We start from the raw sequence: 24439 nt of genomic DNA on the forward strand, positions 1-24439 counted from the left end.
CTATTGATATTATTACACATAAATATACTGAATGATTACATCATCAGATTGATCTGGTTTAATTATAGGAAATCATAGTTATTCATTAATCATAACTTTATGTAACTCATTATTAGATAAATGAAACAAGATTCAGCAGCAGTAAAAATACTAATGGAGTTATTTTTGCTTGTAATGTGTTTTTTTTTTTTTTTTTTTTAGAAAATAATTTTATTTCAAATGAGGAAATAAATGAATTACATACAATAACACTAATAGTGATCCACATGCACAAATATATTCCATAAAATATCAGCTCATGAACTCTGAGTCAGCAGTTATTGTTGCCTTTTTAAATGTGTCTAATGTTGATGTGTTAACATTTATTTGTGTTTGTGTTTCTGCGTATATCTACGTATCTGCGTATATCTACGTATCTGCGTATATCTACGTATCTGCGTATATCTACGTATCTGCATATATCTACGTATCTGCGTTACATCCACTGCTGCGCTGTGGATGTAACAAGGAGCGCATGTGGGTCGTACCATTTGTACTGTTTTAAAGGGGGTGGTAATTAGGGCTGCTCAATTAATTGAAATTTGATTACGATTTTGATTATTACACCCACTGGGTACTCAGTACCCTTTACCCCCCAGTCTGATGCCCCTGTCTCCGAGTGAATACTAACCTAGTGTCTATCAGCAGACTACATCTCCCAGAATCCTCCTGGTGGAACCGTTCTATGGTGGTTCCCACAAACAGCTGATGGACCTCCTGGACCAGAACCTGGACCACTGCTGTGTCTTCAGTCTGCCTGATAAGAAGTGGCCCTGGAGGGCCAGGACCTCAGCGCTCTATTTCAGTCAGGCCATACCCAGGAGTCCTTCATACAGGTAACTGGTCCTAACCCTAACCCCAGCAGGGCCCTTGACACTCAACTCTATGCTGAACATAGCCAAAGCCCTGACCTTTGACCCATGATTTAACACGCCCACTGCTCCAGGATTGGCTGTAACTACACCTGAAGGGAACAACCCACATCAAGTTATACTTAAGGAGTATTTAAATAACTATCTGTGTAAATTAAGATTTACGCCTTTATTGGTCATTAATGTTTTTTTTACATCTATGAAACCCATTATCAACCCATCTAGTTAGGGGGTTAAGGGACATCTACATCACACAGCAATGTTCTGGGTGAGATTAGAACTGGCAATCCTACGATTACAAGCGCATCGTCCTTAACCATTAGGCCACCACTCCCCTAATAATGCGTGTTAATGTATTAATAATGTATTGATGTGATAGTAACAGCTAATATAGTGTATGAAACCTGTGGTCAGGGTTCTGTTCTGCAGCTCGGTCCTCAACCTGTGTGAGCTGGTGGCTCTCAGACCAGACCTGGCACCACTGAAGAAGGTTCTGTACTTCCATGAAAACCAGCTCCAGTACCCGGTCCAACAGAACCAGGACAGAGACTTTCAGTACGGATACAACCAGGTGCTTTCCAGGTTAGTCACGTGACCTCTGACCTGGTCACATAATAATAATAATAATAATGACTTATATAGGACCTCTTTTTAAGGAGACTCAAAGCACGTACAGAAACAATTATTCATTCACACCAGTCATACCGGTGGTGGTAAGCTACAATGTAGCCACAGCTGCCCTGGGGCAGACTGACAGAAGCGTGGCTGCTTACAGCCCCTCCCACCACCAACATTCATACCAGGCAATGTGGGTAAAGTGCCTTGCCCAAGGACACAACAATGACATGGTTAGAGTGGGATTAGAACCCCCAACCTTTGACCTGGTCACATGTCCTCAGCCTGGTGGCGGACTCTGTGGTGTTCAACTCCCGGTTCAACATGGAGTCTTTCCTGACGTCCATCTCCTCCTTCATGAAGAAGATCCCAGACCACCGACCCAGGGACCTGGAGCAGACCATTAGGACCAAGGCCCTGGTCCTACACTTCCCCCTGGACCTGCCTGATGTTAGCAGGTCAGACACAAATCAGAGACGGGGACTCGAACTTGAATAGCACTTAAGTCACACGCACTTCAGACTTGACTTGGACTTGTGTTTTGGGGCTTGTGAACAATCACGTTTGGCGTATTAACTCTAAAACGTCTCACAAGCTAATGAGCTTTTTCATGGTAACCATGGTTTTGGTAATCATAATATGCATCAGGTGCTACCTACCTACACCTGCTGCTGTACTATTTGTCATCACATTTGGTTACAACAGCTTCAAACTAGACGTTACCAACAAACATAAATATGTCATTTGTATGAGGAACAAAATAGGTTTTAATTGATGGTTTCAGGTCAGACTGTGATATAAATACATAATGTCTGTCAGACCTGTAGGTTTCACTTTTGCTTTGTCGGGTTGTGGTCAAAGCTTGAATAAGGTTCATATCATAAATGGTCTGTGTTTAAAAGTAAATCTACACCACAAAACGTCCTCCTCTGGAAATGATCAGCACAAAAACTTTAAGACAAACGCGACAATGCGTATGTGGGTCAGTTTGGAGCCGCAAACCATTGGCACTGGAGTCTGATCACATTTTAAATAGTCATGTGAACGGATGAATAAAAAATCGCAACGGTGTGTAAAAAAAGGACTAGCAGTGTGAACGTAGCCTTTTACAATGGCTCCCTATAGCTTAACAAAATGAAATAAACAAGTGTTATTTAATGATTCATCACATTGACACCAAATAAAATCATGATAAAACAATTTGTTAACCTAAAAAAAATCTCATTGTACAATGACTCAGCATCTTCTTACATCACCTCCTACAACATCTACAGACCATCAACTTTTCTGTACCTGTTACTAACCTTACGTTTTAAATCCCTGGTAAGAAACTAAACCAACTAAAATAATATTCTGCAAAGAAATAAAGATTTGAATTGTGTTAGTTGGTATTAATCCAACTGCTGACATGTCTGTTAAATATGCTTGTTATGTGGCAAAATAATTGCAATTAGCATGTGTTGACTGTCAAATTCAACTTATTTTTGTAGCCCTTCAAATACATTTGGTTGCAAAGTGCAAACGTTGAACTTTTTTATCCACTGACAAAACGGCTAAACTAGTGAATGTTTTACCAGTCACTCAATAAATGACTATTGTTATTAGGGATGGAAGTGCAGCACACAGTACCAGTCACTCAATAAATGACTATTGTTATTAGGGATGGAAGTGCAGCACACAGTACCAGTCACTCAATAAATGACTATTATTATTAGGGATGGAAGTGCAGCACACAGTACCAGTCACTCAATAAATGACTATTGTTATTAGGGATGGAAGTGCAGCACACAGTACCAGTCACTCAATAAATGACTATTGTTATTAGGGATGGAAGTGCAGCATACAGTACCAGTCACTCAATAAATGACTATTATTATTAGGGATGGGAGTGCAGCACACAGTACCAGTCACTCAATAAATGATTATTGTTATTAGGGATGGAAGTGCAGCACACAGTACCAGTCACTCAATAAATGACTATTATTATTAGGGATGGGAGTGCAGCACACAGTACCAGTCACTCAATAAATGATTATTGTTATTAGGGATGGAAGTGCAGCACACAGTACCAGTCACTCAATAAATGACTATTATTATTAGGGATGGGAGTGCAGCACACAGTACCAGTCACTTAATAAATGACTATTATTATTAGGGATGGGAGTGCAGCACACAGTACCAGTCACTTAATAAATGACTATTATTATTAGGGATGGGAGTGCAGCACACAGTACCAGTCACTCAATAAATGACTATTATTATTAGGGATGGGAGTGCAGCACACAGTACCAGTCACTCAATAAATGATTATTGTTATTAGGGATGGAAGTGCAGCACACAGTACCAGTCACTCAATAAATGACTATTATTATTAGGGATGGGAGTGCAGCACACAGTACCAGTCACTTAATAAATGACTATTATTATTAGGGATGGGAGTGCAGCACACAGTACCAGTCACTTAATAAATGACTATTATTATTAGGGATGGGAGTGCAGCACACAGTACCAGTCACTCAATAAATGACTATTATTATTAGGGATGGGAGTGCAGCACACAGTACCAGTCACTCAATAAATGACTATTGTTATTAGGGATGGAAGTGCAGCACACAGTACCAGTCACTCAATAAATGATTATTGTTTATTAGGGATGGAAGTGCAGCACACAGTACCAGTCACTCAATAAATGACTATTATTATTAGGGATGGGAGTGCAGCACACAGTACCAGTCACTTAATAAATGACTATTATTATTAGGGATGGGAGTGCAGCACACAGTACCAGTCACTTAATAAATGACTATTATTATTAGGGATGGGAGTGCAGCACACAGTACCAGTCACTCAATAAATGACTATTATTATTAGGGATGGGAGTGCAGCACACAGTACCAGTCACTCAATAAATGATTATTGTTATTAGGGATGGAAGTGCAGCACACAGTACCAGTCACTCAATAAATGACTATTATTATTAGGGATGGGAGTGCAGCACACAGTACCAGTCACTTAATAAATGACTGTTATTATTAGGGATGGGAGTGCAGCACACAGTACCAGTCACTTAATAAATGACTATTATTATTATTAGGGATGGGAGTGCAGCACACAGTACCAGTCACTCAATAAATGACTATTATTATTAGGGATGGGAGTGCAGCACACAGTACCAGTCACTCAATAAATGACTATTGTTATTAGGGATGGAAGTGCAGCACACAGTACCAGTCACTCAATAAATGATTATTGTTATTAGGGATGGAAGTGCAGCACACAGTACCAGTCACTCAATAAATGACTATTATTATTAGGGATGGGAGTGCAGCACACAGTACCAGTCACTTAATAAATGACTATTATTATTAGGGATGGGAGTGCAGCACACAGTACCAGTCACTTAATAAATGACGATTATTATTAGGGATGGGAGTGCAGCACACAGTACCAGTCACTCAATAAATGATTATTGTTATTAGGGATGGGAGTGCAGCACACAGTACCAGTCACTCAATAAATGACTATTGTTATTAGGGATGGGAGTGCAGCATACAGTACCAGTCACTTAATAAATGACTATTATTATTAGGGATGGAAGTGCAGCACACAGTACCAGTCACTCAATAAATGATTATTGTTATTAGGGATGGGAGTGCAGCACACAGTACCAGTCACTTAATAAATGACTATTATTATTAGGGATGGGAGTGCAGCACACAGTACCAGTCACTCAATAAATGATTATTGTTATTAGGGATGGGAGTGCAGCACACAGTACCAGTCACTTAATAAATGACTATTATTATTAGGGATGGGAGTGCAGCACACAGTACCAGTCACTCAATAAATGATTATTGTTATTAGGGATGGGAGTGCAGCACACAGTACCAGTCACTTACATGATTTACCAGCATCTGAATGGTGATCATTTTGTGTCCAGCAGATGTAGCTACTATAACTATAACTGAGATTAGATGATTAGATATTATTGCACAACTAATAATGTTAGATTTACAAGATAACTTTATTTGTCACAGACAGAAGTGACAGAGTAACATGCAGTGAAATGTCTCCTGTTACTTCTAAACTGGCTTCATAAATAGATCAAAATGAATAAAATCAAACTAATATGATGTAAATAATGTCATTAAATTAATGTACTCAGAAAGAGAGAGACTTCAGACTTGACTTGGACTTGCAAAAAAAGACTTATGAACATCTCTGACACACACACACACACACACACTTTATCATGTTCTATGATTGCTCTTAAGGTTTCTGCCCAGTCACAAACGGACTCGTCTGATTGGCTCTCCTGCTGATGACATCACAGCACGGGATGATGACCCATCATCTCGGTAGTGTCTCTGTCTGTCTGTCTGTCTGTCTGTCTGTCTGTCTGTCAACTGCTTTTATTCCTACAGACCAGGACCAGAACCAGTCCTGGACAGACCTCTACACATTGTGTGGCCTCATCGCTGGTGAGTGACAGCACTTATTCTGAAGGGAACACAAGAACCCTGAGCTCTTATTCTGAAGGGAAGATGACTCTGAGCTCTTATTGTGAAGGGAACATGATAAGAACCCTGAGCTGTTCTTTAAAGTCCTGCTGACACTGAAGAAACGAGGATTGAACTTCCTGCTGTCAGTGGTTGGAGAAACATTCACTGACGTTCCAGGTAACGTTTGTTTATGTTCTTAATGTTCTAAAGGTAGTGTGGTTAATGTTCTAAAGGTAGTGTGTGGTTGATGTTCTAAAGGTAGTGTGTGGTTGATGTTCTAAAGGTAGTGTGTGGTTGATGTTCTAAAGGTAGTGTGTGGTTAATGTTCTAAAGGTAGTGTGTGGTTGATGTTCTAAAGGTAGTGTGTGGTTAATGTTCTAAAGGTAGTGTGTGGTTGATGTTCTAAAGGTAGTGTGTGGTTAATGTTCTAAAGGTAGTGTGTGGTTAATGTTCTAAAGGTAGTGTGTGGTTGATGTTCTAAAGGTAGTGTGTGGTTAATGTTCTAAAGGTAGTGTGTGGTTAATGTTCTAAAGGTAGTGTGTGGTTAATGTTCTAAAGGTAGTGTGTGGTTAATGTTCTACATGTAGTGTGTGGTTGATGTTCTAAAGGTAGTGTGTGGTTAATGTTCTAAAGGTAGTGTGTGGTTAATGTCTCAAAGGTAGTGGTGGTTGATGTTCTAAAGGTAGTGTGTGGTTGAGTTCTAGGGTAGTGTGTGGTTGATGTTCTAAAGTAGTAGTGTGTGGTTGATGTTCTACATGTAGTGTGGGTTAATGTTCTAAAGGTAGTGTGTGGTTAATGTTCTAAAGGTAGTGTGTGGTTAATGTTCTAAAGGTAGTGTGTGTGTGTGTTCTAAATGTAGTGTGTGGTTGATGTTCTAAAGGTAGTGTGTGGTTGATGTTCTAAAGGTAGTGTGTGGTTAATGTTCTAAAGGTAGTGTGTGGTTAATGTTCTAAAGGTAGTGTGTGGTTAATGTTCACTGTAGGTAGTGTGGGTTAATGCTTTCTAAAGGTAGTGTGTGGTTGATGTTCTAAAGTAGTGTGTGGTGGTTCTAAGTAGGTGTTTGTGTGTTGTGTGATGTTCTAAAGGTAGTGTGTGGTTGATTTCTACAGGTAGTGTGTGGTTTGATGTTCTAAGTAGTGTGGTTGGTAAGGTTCTAAAGGAGTGTGTGGTTAACGTTCTAAAGGTAGTGTGTGGTTAATGTTCTAAAGGTAGTGTGGGTTTGTTCTAGGTAGTGTGTGGTAATGTTCTAAAGGTAGTGTGTGGTTAATTGTTTCTAAAGGGTTAGTGTGTGGTTAATGTTCTAAAGGTAGTGTGTGGTTAAGTTCTAAAGGTAGTGTGTGTTGGTGATGTCTAAAGGTAGTGTGTGGTTGATGTCTACAGGTAGTGTGGTGGTTGATGTTCTAAAGGTAGTGTGTGGTTGTTATTGTTCGAATAGTCTAGGTTGTGTGGTAATGTTCTAAAGGGAGTGTGTGGTTGATGTTCTAAAGGTAGTGTGTGGTTAATGTTCTAAAGGTAGTGTGTGGTTAATGTTCTAAAGGTAGTGTGTGGTTAATGTTCTAAGGTAGTGTGTGGTTATGTTCTAAAGGTAGTGTGTGGGTAATTCTAATGTAGTGGGTGGTTGATGGTCTACATGTAGTGTGTGGTTAATGTTCTAACGGTAGTGTGTGGTTAATGTTCTAAGGTAGTGTGTGGTTAATGTTAAAGGTAGTGTGGGTTATGTTCTAAAGGTAGTGTGTGGTTAATGTTCTAAAAGGTAGTGTGTGGTTAATGTTCTAAGGTAGTGTGTGGTTAATGTTCTACATGTAGTGTGGTGATGTTCTACATGTAGTGTGTGGTTGATGTTCTAAAAGGTAGTGTGTGGTTATGTTCTAAGGTAGTGTGTGGTTGATGTTCTAAAGGTAAGTGTGTGTTAATGTTCTAAAGGTGTGTGTGGTTAAGTTCGAAAGTAGTGTGTGGTTAATGTTCTAAAGGTAGTGTGTGGTTAATGTTCTAAAGGTAGTGTGGTTGATGTTCTAAAGGTAGTGTGTGGTTGATGTTCTAAAGGTAGTGTGTGGTTGATGTTCTAAAGGTAGTGTGTGGTTGATGTTCTAAAGGTAGTGTGGTTGATGTTCTAAAGGTAGTGTGTGGTTGATGTTCTACATGTAGTGTGTGGTTGATCTTCTAAAGGTAGTGTGTGGTTAATGTTCTAAAGGTAGTGTGTGGTTAATGTTCTAAAGGTATGTGTGGGTTAATGTTCTAAAGGTAGTGTGTGGTTAATGTCCTAAAGGTAGTGTGTGGTTAATGTTCTAAAGGTAGTGTGTGGTTAATGTTCTAAAGGTAGTGTGTGGTTGATGTTCTACATGTAGTGTGTGGTTGATGTTCTAAATGTAGTGTGTGGTTGATGTTCTACATGTAGTGTGTGGTTGATGTTCTAAAGGTAGTGTGTGGTTAATGTTCTAAAGGTAGTGTGTGGTTAATGTTCTAAAGGTAGTGTGTGGTTGATGTTCTAAAGGTAGTGTGGTTGATGTTCTAAAGGTAGTGTGTGGTTAATGTTCTAAAGGTAGTGTGTGGTTAATGTTCTAAAGGTAGTGTGTGGTTAATGTTCTAAAGGTAGTGTGGTTGATGTTCTAAAGGTAGTGTGTGGTTAATGTTCTAAAGGTAGTGTGTGGTTGATGTTCTAAAGGTAGTGTGTGGTTGATGTTCTAAAGGTAGTGTGTGGTTGATGTTCTAAAGGTAGTGTGTGGTTAATGTTCTAAAGGTAGTGTGTGGTTAATGTTCTAAAGGTAGTGTGTGGTTAATGTTCTAAAGGTAGTGTGTGGTTGATGTTCTAAATGTAGTGTGTGGTTGATGTTCTAAATGTAGTGTGTGGTTAATGTTCTAAAGGTAGTGTGTGGTTGATGTTCTACATGTAGTGTGTGGTTGATGTTCTAAATGTAGTGTGTGGTTAATGTTCTAAATGTAGTGTGTGGTTAATGTTCTAAAGGTAGTGTGTGGTTGATGTTCTAAAGGTAGTGTGGTTGATGTTCTAAAGGTAGTGTGTAGTTAATGTTCTACATGTAGTGTGTGGTTGATGTTCTACATGTAGTGTGTGGTTGATGTTCTAAAGGTAGTGTGTGGTTGATGTTCTAAATGTAGTGTGTGGTTAATGTTCTAAAGGTAGTGTGTGGTTGATGTTCTAAAGGTAGTGTGTGGTTGATGTTCTAAAGGTAGTGTGTGGTTGATGTTCTACAGGTAGTGTGTGGTTAATGTTCTAAAGGTAGTGTGTGGTTAATGTTCTACAGGTAGTGTGTGGTTGATGTTCTAAAGGTAGTGTGTGGTTGATGTTCTAAAGGTAGTGTGTGGTTGATGTTCTACATGTAGTGTGTGGTTAATGTTCTAAAGGTAGTGTGTGGTTAATGTTCTAAAGGTAGTGTGTGGTTGATGTTCTAAAGGTAGTGTGTGGTTAATGTTCTAAAGGTAGTGTGTGGTTAATGTTCTAAAGGTAGTGTGTGGTTAATGTTCTAAAGGTAGTGTGTGGTTGATGTTCTACATGTAGTGTGTGGTTAATGTTCTAAAGGTAGTGTGTGGTTGATGTTCTAAAGGTAGTGTGTGGTTGATGTTCTAAAGGTAGTGTGTGGTTGATGTTCTAAAGGTAGTGTGTGGTTAATGTTCTAAAGGTAGTGTGTGGTTAATGTTCTAAAGGTAGTGTGTGGTTAATGTTCTAAAGGTAGTGTGTGGTTAATGTTCTAAAGGTAGTGTGTGGTTAATGTTCTAAAGGTAGTGTGTGGTTAATGTTCTAAAGGTAGTGTGTGGTTAATGTTCTAAAGGTAGTGTGGTTGATGTTCTAAAGGTAGTGTGTGGTTAATGTTCTAAAGGTAGGTGTCGTGGTTACTGTTCTAAAGGTAGTGTGTGGTTAATGTTCTAAAGGTAGTGTGCGGTTAATGTTCTAAAGGTTAGTGTGTAGTAAGTCTAAGGTAGGTGTGGTTATGGTCTAAAGGTAGTGTGGTTGATGTTCTAAAGGTCGTGTGTGGTTAATGTTCTTAAAGGTAGTGTGTGGTTAATGTTCTAAAGGTAGTGTGTGGTTAATGTTCTAAGGTAGTGTGTGGTTAATGTTCTAAAGGTAGTGTGTGGTTAATGTTCTAAAGGTAGTGTGTGGTTAATGTTCTAAAGGTAGTGTGTGGTTGATGTTCTAAATGTAGTGTGTGGTTAATGTTCTAAAGGTAGTGTGTGGTTGATGTTCTAAAGGTAGTGTGGTTGATGTTCTAAAGGTAGTGTGTAGTTGATGTTCTAAAGGTAGTGTGTGGTTGATGTTCTACATGTAGTGTGTGGTTGATGTTCTAAAGGTAGTGTGTGGTTGATGTTCTAAATGTAGTGTGTGGTTGATGTTCTAAAGGTAGTGTGTGGTTGATGTTCTGTAGTGTGTGGTTGATGTTCTAAAGGTAGTGTGTGGTTGATGTTCTAAAGGTAGTGTGTGGTTGATGTTCTAAAGGTAGTGTGTGGTTGATGTTCTAAAGGTAGTGTGTGGTTGATGTTCTAAAGGTAGTGTGTGGTTAATGTTCTAAAGGTAGTGTGTGGTTAATGTTCTAAAGGTAGTGTGTGGTTAATGTTCTAAAGGTAGTGTGTGGTTGATGTTCTAAAGGTTGTGTGTGGTTGATGTTCTGTAGTGTGTGGTTGATGTTCTAAAGGTAGTGTGTGGTTAATGTTCTACATGTAGTGTGTGGTTGATGTTCTAAAGGTAGTGTGTGGTTAATGTTCTAAATGTAGTGTGTGGTTAATGTTCTAAAGGTAGTGTGTGGTTAATGTTCTAAAGGTAGTGTGTGGTTGATGTTCTAAATGTAGTGTGTGGTTGATGTTCTAAAGGTAGTGTGGTTGATGTTCTAAAGGTAGTGTGTGGTTAATGTTCTAAAGGTAGTGTGTGGTTAATGTTCTAAAGGTAGTGTGTAGTTAATGTTCTAAAGGTAGTGTGTGGTTGATGTTCTACATGTAGTGTGTGGTTGATGTTCTAAAGGTAGTGTGTGGTTAATGTTCTAAAGGTAGTGTGTGGTTAATGTTCTAAATGTAGTGTGTGGTTGATGTTCTAAATGTAGTGTGTGGTTAATGTTCTACATGTAGTGTGTGGTTGATGTTCTAAAGGTAGTGTGTGGTTGATGTTCTAAATGTAGTGTGTGGTTAATGTTCTAAAGGTAGTGTGTGGTTAATGTTCTAAAGGTAGTGTGTAGTTAATGTTCTAAAGGTAGTGTGTGGTTGATGTTCTACATGTAGTGTGTGGTTAATGTTCTAAAGGTAGTGTGTGGTTGATGTTCTAAAGGTAGTGTGGTTGATGTTCTAAAGGTAGTGTGTGGTTGATGTTCTAAAGGTAGTGTGTGGTTGATGTTCTAAAGGTAGTGTGTGGTTAATGTTCTAAAGGTAGTGTGTGGTTAATGTTCTAAAGGTAGTGTGTGGTTAATGTTCTAAAGGTAGTGTGTGGTTAATGTTCTAAAGGTAGTGTGTGGTTGATGTTCTAAAGGTAGTGTGTGGTTAATGTTCTAAAGGTAGTGTGTGGTTAATGTTCTAAAGGTAGTGTGTGGTTAATGTTCTAAAGGTAGTGTGTGGTTAATGTTCTAAAGGTAGTGTGTGGTTAATGTTCTAAAGGTAATGTGTGGTTGATGTTCTAAAGGTAGTGTGGTTGATGTTCTAAAGGTAGTGTGGTTGATGTTCTAAAGGTAGTGTGGTTGATGTTCTAAAGGTAGTGTGTGGTTGATGTTCTAAAGGTAGTGTGTGGTTGATGTTCTAAAGGTAGTGTGTGGTTAATGTTCTAAAGGTAGTGTGTGGTTAATGTTCTAAAGGTAGTGTGTGGTTAATGTTCTAAAGGTAGTGTGTGGTTAATGTTCTAAAGGTAGTGTGTGGTTAATGTTCTAAAGGTAGTGTGTGGTTGATGTTCTAAAGGTAGTGTGGTGATGTTCTAAAGGTAGTGTGTGGGTGATGTTCTAAAGGTAGTGTGTGGTTGATGTTCTAAAGGTAGTGTGGTTGATGTTCTAAATGTAGTGTGTGGTTAATGTTCTAAAGGTAGTGTGTGGTTGATGTTCTAAAGGTAGTGTGGTTAATGTTCTAAAGGTAGTGTGTTGTTAATGTTCTAAATGTAGTGTGTGGTTAATGTTCTAAATGTAGTGTGTGGTTAATGTTCTAAATGTAGTGTGTGGTTAATGTTCTAAAGGTAGTGTGTGGTTAATGTTCTAAAGGTAGTGTGTGGTTAATGTTCTAAATGTAGTGTGTGGTTAATGTTCTAAAGGTAGTGTGTGGTTGATGTTCTAAAGGTAGTGTGTGGTTAATGTTCTAAAGGTAGTGTGTGGTTAATGTTCTAAAGGTAGTGTGTGGTTAATGTTCTAAAGGTAGTGTGTGGTTGATGTTCTAAAGGTAGTGTGTGGTTGATGTTCTAAAGGTAGTGTGTGGTTGATGTTCTAAAGGTAGTGTGTGGTTAATGTTCTAAAGGTAGTGTGTGGTTAATGTTCTAAAGGTAGTGTGGTTGATGTTCTAAAGGTAGTGTGTGGTTGATGTTCTAAAGGTAGTGTGTGGTTGATGTTCTAAAGGTAGTGTGTGGTTGATGTTCTAAAGGTAGTGTGTAGTTGATGTTCTAAAGGTAGTGTGTGGTTAATGTTCTACATGTAGTGTGTGGTTGATGTTCTAAATGTAGTGTGTGGTTAATGTTCTAAATGTAGTGTGTGGTTAATGTTCTAAAGGTAGTGTGTGGTTAATGTTCTAAATGTAGTGTGTGGTTAATGTTCTAAATGTAGTGTGTGGTTAATGTTCTAAAGGTAGTGTGTGGTTGATGTTATAAAGGTAGTGTGTGGTTAATGTTCTAAAGGTAGTGTGTGGTTAATGTTCTAAAGGTAGTGTGTGGTTAATGTTCTAAATGTAGTGTGTGGTTAATGTTCTAAATGTAGTGTGTGGTTAATGTTCTAAAGGTAGTGTGTGGTTAATGTTCTAAGGTAGTGTGTGGTTAATGTTCTAAAGGTAGTGTGTGGTTGATGTTCTAAATGTAGTGTGTGGTTAATGTTCTAAAGGTAGTGTGTGGTTAATGTTCTAAAGGTAGTGTGTGGTTAATGTTCTAAAGGTAGTGTGTGGTTAATGTTCTAAAGGTAGTGTGTGGTTAATGTTCTAAAGGTAGCGTGTGGTTAATGTTCTAAAGGTAGCGTGTGGTTAATGTTCTACATGTAGTGTGTGGTTAATGTTCTAAAGGTAGTGTGTGGTTAATGTTCTAAAGGTAGTGTGTGGTTGATGTTCTAAATGTTAGTGTGGTTAATGTTCTAATGTAGTGTGTGGTTAATGTTCTAAATGTAGTGTTTGGTTAATGTTCTAAATGTAGTGTGTGGTTAAGTTCTAAAGGTAGGTGGTTGCTGTCTAAAGGTAGTGTGTGGTTGAGTTCTAAAGGTTAGTGTGTTGTTGATGTTCTAAAGGTAGTGTGTGGTTGATGTTCTAAAGGTAGTGTGTGGTTGATGTTCTAAAGGTAGTGTGTGGTTAATGTTCTAAATGTCGTGTGTGGTTAATGTTCTAAAGGTAGTGTGTAGGTTAATGTTCTAAAGGTAGTGTGTAGTTAATGTTCTAAAGGTAGTGTGTGGTTGAGTTCTAAAGGTAGGTGTTGGTTAATGTTCTAAGGTAGTGTGTGGTTAATGTTCTAAAGGTAGTGTGTGGTTAATGTTCTAAAGGTAGTGTGTGGTTAATGTTCTAAAGGTAGTGTGTGGTTAATGTTCTAAAGGTAGTGTGTGGTTAATGTTCTAAAGGTAGTGTGTGGTTAATGTTCTAAAGGTAGTGTGTGGTTAATGTTCTAAAGGTAGTGTGTGGTTAATGTTCTAAAGGTAGTGTGTGGTTAATGTTCTAAAGGTAGTGTGTGGTTAATGTTCTAAAGGTAGTGTTTGGTTAATGTTCTAAAGGTAGTGTGTGGTTAATGTTCTAAAGGTAGTGTGTGGTTAATGTTCTAAAGGTAGTGTGTGGTTAATGTTCTAAAGGTAGTGTGTGGTTAATGTTCTAAAGGTAGTGTGTGGTTAATGTTCTAAAGGTAGTGTGTGGTTGATGTTCTAAAGGTAGTGTGTGGTTGATGTTCTAAAGGTAGTGTGTGGTTGATGTTCTAAAGGTAGTGTGTGGTTGATGTTCTAAATGTAGTGTGTGGTTAATGTTCTAAAGGTAGTGTGTGGTTGATGTTCTAAAGGTAGTGTGGTTAATGTTCTAAAGGTAGTGTGTGGTTAATGTTCTAAATGTAGTGTGTGGTTAATGTTCTAAATGTAGTGTGTGGTTAATGTTCTAAATGTAGTGTGTGGTTAATGTTCTAAAGGTAGTGTGTGGTTAATGTTCTAAAGGTAGTGTGTGGTTAATGTTCTAAATGTAGTGTGTGGTTAATGTTCTAAAGGTAGTGTGTGGTTGATGTTCTAAAGGTAGTGTGTGGTTAATGTTCTAAAGGTAGTGTGTGGTTGATGTTCTAAAGGTAGTGTGTGGTTGATGTTCTAAAGGTAGTGTGTGGTTGATGTTCTAAAGGTAGTGTGTGGTTAATGTTCTAAAGGTAGTGTGTGGTTAATGTTCTAAAGGTAGTGTGGTTGATGTTCTAAGGTAGTGTGTGGTTGATGTTCTAAAGGTAGTGTGTGGTTGATGTTCTAAAGGTAGTGTGTGGTTGATGTTCTAAATGTAGTGTGTAGTTAATGTTTTAAAGGTAGTGTGTGGTTGATGTTCTACATGTAGTGTGTGGTTGATGTTCTAAAGGTAGTAGTGTGGTTAATGTTCTAAAGGTAGTGTGTGGTTGATGTTCTACATGTAGGTGTGGTTGATGTTACACATAAAGGTAGTGTTGTGGTTTGATGTTCTAATGGTAGTGGGTGGTTAATGTTCTAAAGGTAGTGTGGGTATGTTCTAAAGGTATGTGTGTGGTTAAGGTTCTAAAGGGTTTAGTGTGTGGTTGATGTTATAAGGTAGTAGTGTGTGGTTAAGTTCTAAAGGGTCGGTGTGGTTAATGTTCTAAAGGTTATGTGTGTGGTAATGTTCTAAAGGTAGGTGTTGGGTTTTACTGTCTAATGGTAGTGTTGTGGTTTAATGTTCTAAGGTAGTATTGTTGTGGTTAATGTTCTAAAGGTAGTGTGTGGTTAATGTTCTAAAGGTAGTGTGTGGTTAATGTTCTAATGTAGTGTGTGGTTAATGTTCTAAAGGTAGTGTGTGGTTAAGGTTCTAAAGGTAGTGTGTGGTTAATGTTCTAAGGTAGTGTGTGGTTAATGTTCTAAAGGTAGCGTGTGGTTAATGTTCTAAAGGTAGCGTGTGGTTAATGTTCTAAAGGTAGCGTGTGGTTAATGTTCTACATGTAGTGTGTGGTTAATGTTCTAAAGGTAGTGTGTGGTTAATGTTCTAAAGGTAGTGTGTGGTTGATGTTCTAAATGTAGTGTGTGGTTAATGTTCTAAATGTAGTGTGTGGTTAATGTTCTAAAGGTAGTGTGTGGTTAATGTTCTAAATGTAGTGTGTGGTTAATGTTCTAAAGGTAGTGTGTGGTTGATGTTCTAAAGGTAGTGTGTGGTTGATGTTCTAAAGGTAGTGTGTGGTTGATGTTCTAAAGGTAGTGTGTGGTTGATGTTCTAAAGGTAGTGTGTGGTTGATGTTCTAAAGGTAGTGTGTGGTTGATGTTCTAAAGGTAGTGTGTGGTTAATGGTGTTCGGTTAATGTTCTAAAAGATGTTTTGTTCTGGTTCTAGATATATTCTCTGAGGCGAAGCAGCAGCTGAGTTCTCACATCCTTCACTGGGGGTTCCAACACCACAAGAACCAGTTCTACAAAGTTCTCTGTGACGCAGACGTGGTCATTTCTACCAGTAAACATGAGTTCTTTGGCGTGGCTATGTGAGTGTGTCTCACTTTCTTTATATATATATGTGTATATTTGTATGTATATATGTATGTGTATGTATGTATGTGTATAAATGTGTATATGTATATATATATATATATATATATGTATGTATGTGTATGTATGTATGTATTTGTATATATGTATGTATTTGTATATATGTATATATGTATTTGTATATATGTATATATATATGTGTATATTTGTATGTATATATATATATATATATATACACCATCGTACATATATATATATATATATATATGTACGATGGTGTGAAAGCTTTTGCCCCCTTTTCTGATTTCTCACTTTTTTACAGGTTTTCCACACCTAAATGTTCCAGATCATCAAACAAATGTAAACATTAATCAAAGTAAACACAAAATGCAGTTTTTAAATGAAGGTTTTTATTAATGTTTGGATTTTTGGTTCAATCCTTGGAAAAGTTTCGTCAGGCATCGCATGGATTTCATAGTTTATTGACCACAGTTCACAGTAGGAGTATTTTACAGTATTCCACAGTATTCCACAGTATTCCACAGTAGGACCATCACACTACCACCACCACCATATTTTACTGTTGGTATGATGTTCTTTTTCATAAAGCTCAACTTTTGTCTTGTCAGTCCACAGAATATTTTCCCAAAAATCTGGTGGATCGAGATGTTTTCTGGTAAAAATGAGATGATCCTTAATGTTGTTGTTGCTTAGCAGTGGTTTTGGGTTTAGAACTCTACCATACAGACATTTAACCCAGTGTCTTTGTTATGATGGAGTCATCAACACTGACCTTCACTGAGGAAAGTGATGCCTGCAGTTCTTTAGATGTTGTTGTGGGGTCTACTGTCACCTCATGGATGAGTCGTCGCTGTGCTTTTGGGGTAATCTTGGTCGGCCAGCCACTGTTCTGTGTTTTCTCTATTTGTGGATAATGGTTCTCACTGTGGTTCTCTGGAGTACCAAAGCTTTAGAAATGACTTTAGAACCTTCTCCAGACTGATAGATTTATGTCACTTTGTTCCTCATTTGTTCCTGCCTTTGGATCTCAGCATGACGTCTAGAGCTTTTGAGGATCTTTTGGTCTACTTCACTTTGTCAGGTTCAGGTTCTATTGAAGTCATTTCTAGAGTGAGAACAGGTGAGCAGTAACCAGGCCTGGGCGTGGCTACAGGTGTGATCAACTACAGTTATGTTTTATCAGGAGCTGGGGGCAAACACTTTATCACACAGGGCCGTGAAGCTTTGGATTATTTTTCTTCATTAATAAAACCTTCATATATTTCTGTTAACTTTGACTAATGTTTACATTTGTTTGATGATCTGGAACATTTAAGTATGTATGTAAGTACATTTTATCTATAAAGCGCTTTTCACAGTTAAAAATCACAAAGTGCTGGACAAATATTTCAGTTTCATCCTGTCCAAAGAAACATAAAAAAAACAATTACATATAACATGGGAGGACAAGAAATGGGAGAAATTGTGGGTCGCCATGGGCGGCGCCCCGTATTTATGTGAAAAGTGGGAGAACAACAGGAGTAGAGGTTAAACTGACTTCCCTATTTGGGGAGGGAAGTATAAAACTCCCTCGGCGTACGTACACCAAAAGCAAAACACAGTCACACAGAAACTCAAGAACATAGTACATGGGCAGGGGGGGTGGGGGGTTGGTCGGGGGGAAGGGTTGTGTGGGTCAAGGGTCACAGGGAGGAGAAAAGAAAGGATTGCCAGCCGCTGGGGGGCGTGCGTGTGCAGCCTTTGTAGGCGCTTCACATGCTCCCTTGTAGCTTGCGGGGAGGGAGGGGAGACTGGGGGGCCGGTGGAGGAGTTGAAAAATAAACCTTAGCCTTGAGTCTTTGGTCTTGTGACCTCAAACTACAAGCAGAGCACTCAGCTTCTCCAAGCTGGTTTCATTTGCACCTAAATGTTCCAAAGTAGCCTCCTGCTTACTTTTGAGTTCTTTCATCACTTTAGTCTGAGTGTTGAGTGCTCTGCCCCGTTCTTCAGAAATGACTGGCAGCCTTCCGAAAACAGCTGTCAACGTAACACAGACTTTGCGATAGGTCAGAAAGCTGCCCGCTCCAATCAGCAGCATCCCTGCTACCATAGATGCCACCAAGTAGATGTCCTCCACGGAAAGCATGGACAGACACACAACCTTCCACTTATTCCAGGAATCCATTGTGTATTCGGACGCAAACTTGCCCGGTCTTTTTGTCGAAAAAATTTCAACGATTGCATTGAAAGACCAGCTGATCAATTCCATAATTTGGATTTTTGGATAAAATGCAGAGTCTCCTGTTAGATTCACAAGACAGGAGACAAAACAAGCAGCAAGGGCAGATAGGGAGGATGTTTTAATGTTTTAGTGACAATATTAAGTTTTTCTGCAACAATCAGTGACTGAAATAACAGGTCATTTATTTTATATCATTTTAAAAGAAGACGTAACAATTTATTTTTTTAAATAACATAAATCATAACAACAGGTTACATGTATTCTGTTTATTTATTTTACAGAAATGCTGTACATGAATTAATTTAACAGTAACATAACCAACTTATCTGCATTGTTTCACCATGAATTAAATTCAGAGGGTCCAGCTCTGATAGTGGGGTCTCCTAACCCTCTTCCCCTGGTCAGGGGTCTGTAACCTTTACTCTACAAGGAACCATTTAACCTCATCTCACCTGGATTAAAGTCCTCCTGGAGCCATAAAGACCTTCTCTATGAAGACAATACAGTGGATTACATTATATACAGTTATAATTATATAGAATAATGTTTGATTTCACTTAAAAACAGTTTAAAATAAAATAAATAACATCAATAAATAAAACAGTATCTTCATCTTCAAAGGGGGGGGGGAGGGGGAGATCCTAAATCTAAGACCTTAGATATATAAATAAGAAAATATTATCTCATAACAACATAAAATTACTAACTATCTTAAACGGATGGACAAAATTATTTTAACAACTTAAGATCAGGTCCAACTAAAAAATTTTTGTGAGAAGTTTCACACGAATTGGACAAAACCCCAAGGAGTAGGTTTTGCAGTTTTGCGATAACCCTAACTCGAGCCGGAAATGGGCGTGGCCTAGCTCAGCTGATTCAGTGCTTTTCAGGGAATTTGTGGATATGAGATTTTTGAATGTGCAACATACAGTCTGGGAGTTATAGGCCAAAACGCATTGACCTTGGTTATAGCGCCACCTGCTGGCAGTTATATGAGTTTCAAACTCCATGAAGGTATTGATACCCTGAAGCCACACACTGAATGTGGTCATCTTATCTTATCTGTTGACTTTAACTCAGACCTATGACATTCTTCACAGAGAATGATAATATAACTAGAGATTATCAGCAAAATGTGCACTTTTTTAATAAATATGCTGCTTATAATGAGGACAATAAATCATCAAGTACCTAGGTTCCCAAAGTGGAAATTGTCACAAGGGGGATAAAAAGATAAAAACAGCATCACAACATTGGAAACTAGAATATTAATTTTTTTATTTATTTATTCAGTTTATTTCCGACATTCACAGAAGTTTTGTTATTTCTTTTTTTCTTTGTTTTGTTCATGCCTAAAAAGGAGACGAGAGAAGCAGTTTGCTTATCCAAGTCCCGCCCCCTGTTTAAAACACAGAAAATTTACATCAAAGCTCGTCTCTCTGGTCAAACAATCTTTGGTTCTTCTGAGCACAATTACATTTTTTTTTTTTTGTTTTGTTTTATGTAGGATTCTTTCTCACCTGTAGTCAGTGTTGTCTTTTTTATTCCTCCTCCTCTCCATCGTTGTTGTTCGTGTCGTCCTTCTTCCCTGAAGATTTCATTCCCAGCCGTTGTTTGCTTGTTTTGTCTCTACATCAAGGTTATTCCAGCTGGTAATAGCTCTATTAACAGTGCTGTATTTTCCAATGTTAGATTTAACCCTTTCTTGTATAAACACATTATTATGTCTTAGTTCATAAGCAGTGTGTTTGTATGTGAAACGTTTTTGTATTTGGTATGGGAGTGTTTTTAGTGATGCCCTAAATGCTAGAATTTGTGTGTTGTAGTGTATTATTTCTTGCAGTTTTAGGTATTTGGCCTTTTCAAATAGTTGGTTTGTGTGTGTGTTGTGTGGTGCTTTATATAGAATTATTTATATAGAATTCTAATTGCTTTTTTTTTTTAAGTTTAGACCCAACAAGGGAAGAATAGATTGTCTTCAGTGATGTGGTTTGTAGTATTTGTTGTAATTTCCATAGGATGAAGCTGCTTTTAGCAACTTTGTTTTTAACTACTTGTATGTGTTTTTTCCAGGTCAGTTTCTCATCTATCCACACTCCTAGTGCTCTATATTCTTTTACTTGTTCTATTATATCCATGTCTAGTTTCAGTCTAATATTTTCTATTTTTTTATTTCCAAAGCTGATGAATTTTGTTTTGCTGACGTTTAGGGCTAGTTTATTTACATTGAGCCATGTTTGGATTTTTGATAGTTCCTCATTCGTCGTTTCTATTAGAGTTTTAATGTCTTTACCTGATCATAGGATGGTTGTACAAATTTATATCCTTTTATCGTAAAGTTCATACCTTTCTGTTCATTTAGCCAAGTTTCTGACAGTGCTAGAATTTCAAACTTGTATAAGGCAGTAATGTAATCCTTAATGTGTTCAAAATTTGCATACATACTACGACAATTGAAATGATTAAGTGACAGACCTTTTTTACTCTTGGTTTCCACATTGAATTCAGTGTCTGTAAAGTAAGCACAGTCTGAGTTTTGTTTCCAGTGTTTACATTGATCTGAGTCCATATCCAGTAATGTTATATAATAATAATAATAATAATAATAATAATAATATAATAATCAGTACTGTTGTTGTTTAGGTGGATCCTTCGTATTTTCCCAAGTCTTCCATCGTTTTGATGAAGATTGGTTTTCCGTTCTCTTCTCCCAGTGGTGTGATATAAATTCTGCAGTTTCTTGTCCACATCCTTAGAATTTTTCCTCCTGTTTTTATTTGGCGTGCCTTCCATGCGATGTTTGTGTTTCGTTTTGTCAGGTTTTCATTCATTAACACCTTCGTTTTCCTTCAGTTTCTTGCCTTGCCTCAGTAGTTCTCCTTTAAATTTCACATTCGTTTGGTGATTTTTTACGGTTCTGTTGTCATCACGCTTGGGAAGGAGTTAGCAGGAGTTGATGTTGTCAGGGTTCAACACAATGTCCTTCGACTCCAAGTAATCAATGACCTGTTGTTCAATCGATTTTGTGTCTTCGTCACTTGGGTCTGCTGCCTGTCTCAGCGCACTCGCGTAACTCCTGGGTTTTATCTTTAAGCCTGTAATGATGACATCGTTCTCTCTTTCCTTTTGTTCCAACTCTTCAACCCTCGCATTTAGTAGTTTTATCTCTTCAGCATTCATTAGATTCTGTTGTTTCAGTACCTTTGCTTCACTTTGGAGGCTTTCCAGTGATTTTTCCAGCTGTGATCCGTGCAGATAGATCATCTTTGAGGTTTCGTATCATCTCCTTGACCTCTTCCAAACCCGGATCAGGTTCTGTAGGGCCTGCAGGTGGTTTTTTAACCATTTTTCTTTTCATCTTGGGCCCAAGTTTTATTTCTCAGGCTGTCCAGCTGCAGCTGTGAGCTGTTAATCTCCCAAGGTCGTGTTATCGGAGCGAGTGAACACACGTCCTCTCTCTCCGAAGACCATAGTGACAAATGAAATATAATTAATCAGCAGTCAGGAGCTTCCATGCATTTGTAAGGCTGCCCTCTAGTGGTGAGCTAATTTATTACAAGTCCAGTCGCCCTGCTCTCGCAGACTTATTTGAATCTAATTGATCGATTTACACCCGTGAGTGACAGGTGGTCATTTCACCAGCGAACTGTTGAAAATGAAGAAGAGGTTAAAAGACATCAATTATTCTTCCACGTTGACCATTTCTACTTCAACTCATCAACCAATAGTTAGCCGTCACCTGACAGCGATAGCAAAACCAAATATTCACAGTGGACCAAGATGGCAATGGTGAGCGGCAAGGAGCCCCGCCCCCTTCATGCTGCATTGCTATGGAATACTAAAACCCAGAAACATTTTGTACACATTAAATACTTCCTACTGCTTATTTACAAGTTCAGAAATATTGTTAAAGTTGCATGTTAAATAAATTCAAATTCTGGAGATTTTTTTCCAAAAAAGAGAATTGTTTCAATGCCAGTTGCCTAATATTTTTAATAAATCTAAAAGTTATAATTCTGAATAAGTTATTTTCTTGTGTATTTACAGATTATTATATATTATTTCTTAACAGTATAGGTAAAATTCAGGGTCAAATTTCACTGTAGGGCTACATTGTTTATGACATATCATCATGTTTTATAAGTGTGCAGGAGTAGGGGGTACATGGAACCACTGCTTTAGAACCACTGGATACATATTTACTGTGTGTGCGTGTGTGTGTGTGTGTGTAGGTTGGAGGCGGTCCACTGTGGTTGTTTCCCTCTGTGTCCAAAGGCTCTGGTCTACCCTGAGATCTATCCAGGTCACTGAACTATTGGTTGATTGATTGATTAACTGATTGACTGATTGTTTGGCTCCGCCCACAGACCACTACCTGTACTCCACACCTGAGCAGCTTTGTAAGCGGCTCCGCTCCTTCTGTATGAGGCCGGACATCGTTCGCAGACACGTTGTCATGGTAACAGTCCCAGAATGCACCAGGACTCCTGAGTCTCACACATGGTTCTCTAGTTGTGGTTGGTGTTCTACAGGTGGACGTGTCCTCCTTCTCCTGGGCTGCTCTCCAACCTCAATTCCTGGAACTGCTCTCAGACCCTCCTGATAATCCACATGTGGATCAGGATCAGGATCAGGATCAGGATCAGGATGGCTCTGTGAACAGAACCTCAAACTCTTCTCACTGAGGCTCCATCAGCTGAAAGAGGTGCATGAACCGTCCAATCACAGCAGAGGCGAGTGTGGACCAATTAGTGATGAGAACATCTAATACCTGCCTTTCTACCTTTGAGCAAGCATCAGTGGATCCTGGTTCAAATCTCATCCTAAACAATGTAACTTTGACTCAAAATAAATGTTTTTAAATATTGAATAAATGTAATGTTCATTCTCTGAGTTCTACCAACACAAATCTATGCTTTGGGTGGAGTGGACCTTTTTAATGCTAGAGTAGAGCAGAAAAACAGGCAAAGGTAAGGCTACAGTAAGGCATAAAAATGGGCGAAAAATTTCAAAAGCCCAAAAAAGAAGGTAAGGCATATTTAATATATATACTGTATATATAAAAAAGAAATTGAGTTTTGACCATCATTAGACCCTAAAATCTACTGTAAATATAATGTACATACTTAAAATGGGCAATGAAAGCAATAAGGCACAAAAAATTACAAAATTAAAAAAATTACCCAAAAAAGGAGGTAAGGCTCTAGTATGGCAAATTTTTCCAAAAAAAAAATAAATAAATAATTGAGTTATGACCATCATTAGACCCTAAAAACTACTTCAAATATAATGCACATACTTAAAATGGGTTAAGAATTCAGTAAGGCACAAAATATTACACAATTTAAAAATTCAACCAAAATCAGAGGTAAGGCTTTAGTAAAGCATTTTTTCAAAAATTTAAAAAAAAAAAAAAATTGAGATTAGACCATTACAATTACAGCAAATTTAATGCACATACTTAAAATGGGTTAAGAATTCAGTAAGGAACAAAAAATTACAAAATTGAAAATAAAAAAAATCACCCAAAAAAGGAGGTAAGGCTTTAGTAAGGCATATTTTCAAATATTAAAAAAAAAAAAAAATTGAGTTTAGACCATCATTAGACTTTAAAATCTACTGTAAATATAATGCACATACTTAAAATTGGCTATGAAAAAAAAAAGGACTTATAAAATTCCAAAAATTAAAAATGACCCAAAATCAGAGGTAAGGCTATAAGTAAGACATATTTTTCAAAAAAAAAAAAAAAAATGAGTTTAGACCATCATTAGACTTTAAAATCTACTGTAAATATAATGCACATACTTAAAATGGGTTCAGAATTCAGTAAGGCACAAAAAATTACAAAATTAAAAAAAAAAAAAAATCACCCAAAAAAGGAGGTAAGGCTTTAGTAAGGCATATTTTCAAATATTAAAAAAAAAAAAAAAAAAAAAAATTGAGTTTAGACCATCATTAAAACTTCAAAACTACTGCAAATATAATGCACACACTTAAAATTGGCTATGAAAAAAAAGGACTTATAAAATTCCAAAAATTAAAAATGACCCAAAATCAGAGGTAAAAATAAGACATATTTTTCAAAAAAAAAAATTTAGTTTAGACCATCATTAGACCTTAAAATCTACTGTAAATATAATGCACATACTTAAAATGGGTTCAGAATTCAATAAGGCACAAAAAATTACAAAATTAAAAAATCAACCAAAAAAGGAGGTAAGGCTTTAGTAAGGGATATTTTCAAAAATTTCAAAAAAAAAAAAAAAAATTGAGTTTAGACCATCATTAGACCCTAAAACTACTGTAAATATAATGCACATACTTAAAATGGGCAATGAAAGCAATAAGGCACAAAAAA

At 37.6% G+C, this 24439-nt stretch overlaps 1 protein-coding gene across 3 annotated transcripts in view; it reads left to right on the forward strand.

Annotated features, from left to right (window-relative positions):
• gtdc1 (glycosyltransferase-like domain containing 1) overlaps nt 1-22952 on the forward strand; it is a 28492-nt gene extending 5540 nt beyond the window's left edge. The window contains exons 2-11 of one of the 3 annotated variants that reach the window (XM_028436639.1): nt 688-875; nt 1326-1493; nt 1811-1984; nt 5801-5884; nt 5951-6007; nt 6096-6205; nt 15688-15832; nt 22311-22381; nt 22446-22537; nt 22611-22952. In XM_028436639.1, the coding sequence (XP_028292440.1) occupies nt 688-875; nt 1326-1493; nt 1811-1984; nt 5801-5884; nt 5951-6007; nt 6096-6205; nt 15688-15832; nt 22311-22381; nt 22446-22537; nt 22611-22763 (1242 nt within the window). In that variant the 3' untranslated portion in view covers nt 22764-22952. Of the gene's footprint in view, nt 1-684; nt 876-1325; nt 1494-1810; nt 1985-5800; nt 5885-5950; nt 6008-6095; nt 6206-15687; nt 15833-22310; nt 22382-22445 lie in introns of all 3 variants that reach the window. The other 2 variants (XM_028436638.1, XM_028436640.1) reach the window with 2 other exon arrangements.
• The last annotated feature ends 1487 nt before the right edge of the window (nt 22953-24439 follow it).

The sequence above is a fragment of the Gouania willdenowi genome, chromosome 21 (assembly GCF_900634775.1).
Source record: "Gouania willdenowi chromosome 21, fGouWil2.1, whole genome shotgun sequence".
Lineage (NCBI taxonomy): Eukaryota > Metazoa > Chordata > Actinopteri > Blenniiformes > Gobiesocidae > Gouania > Gouania willdenowi.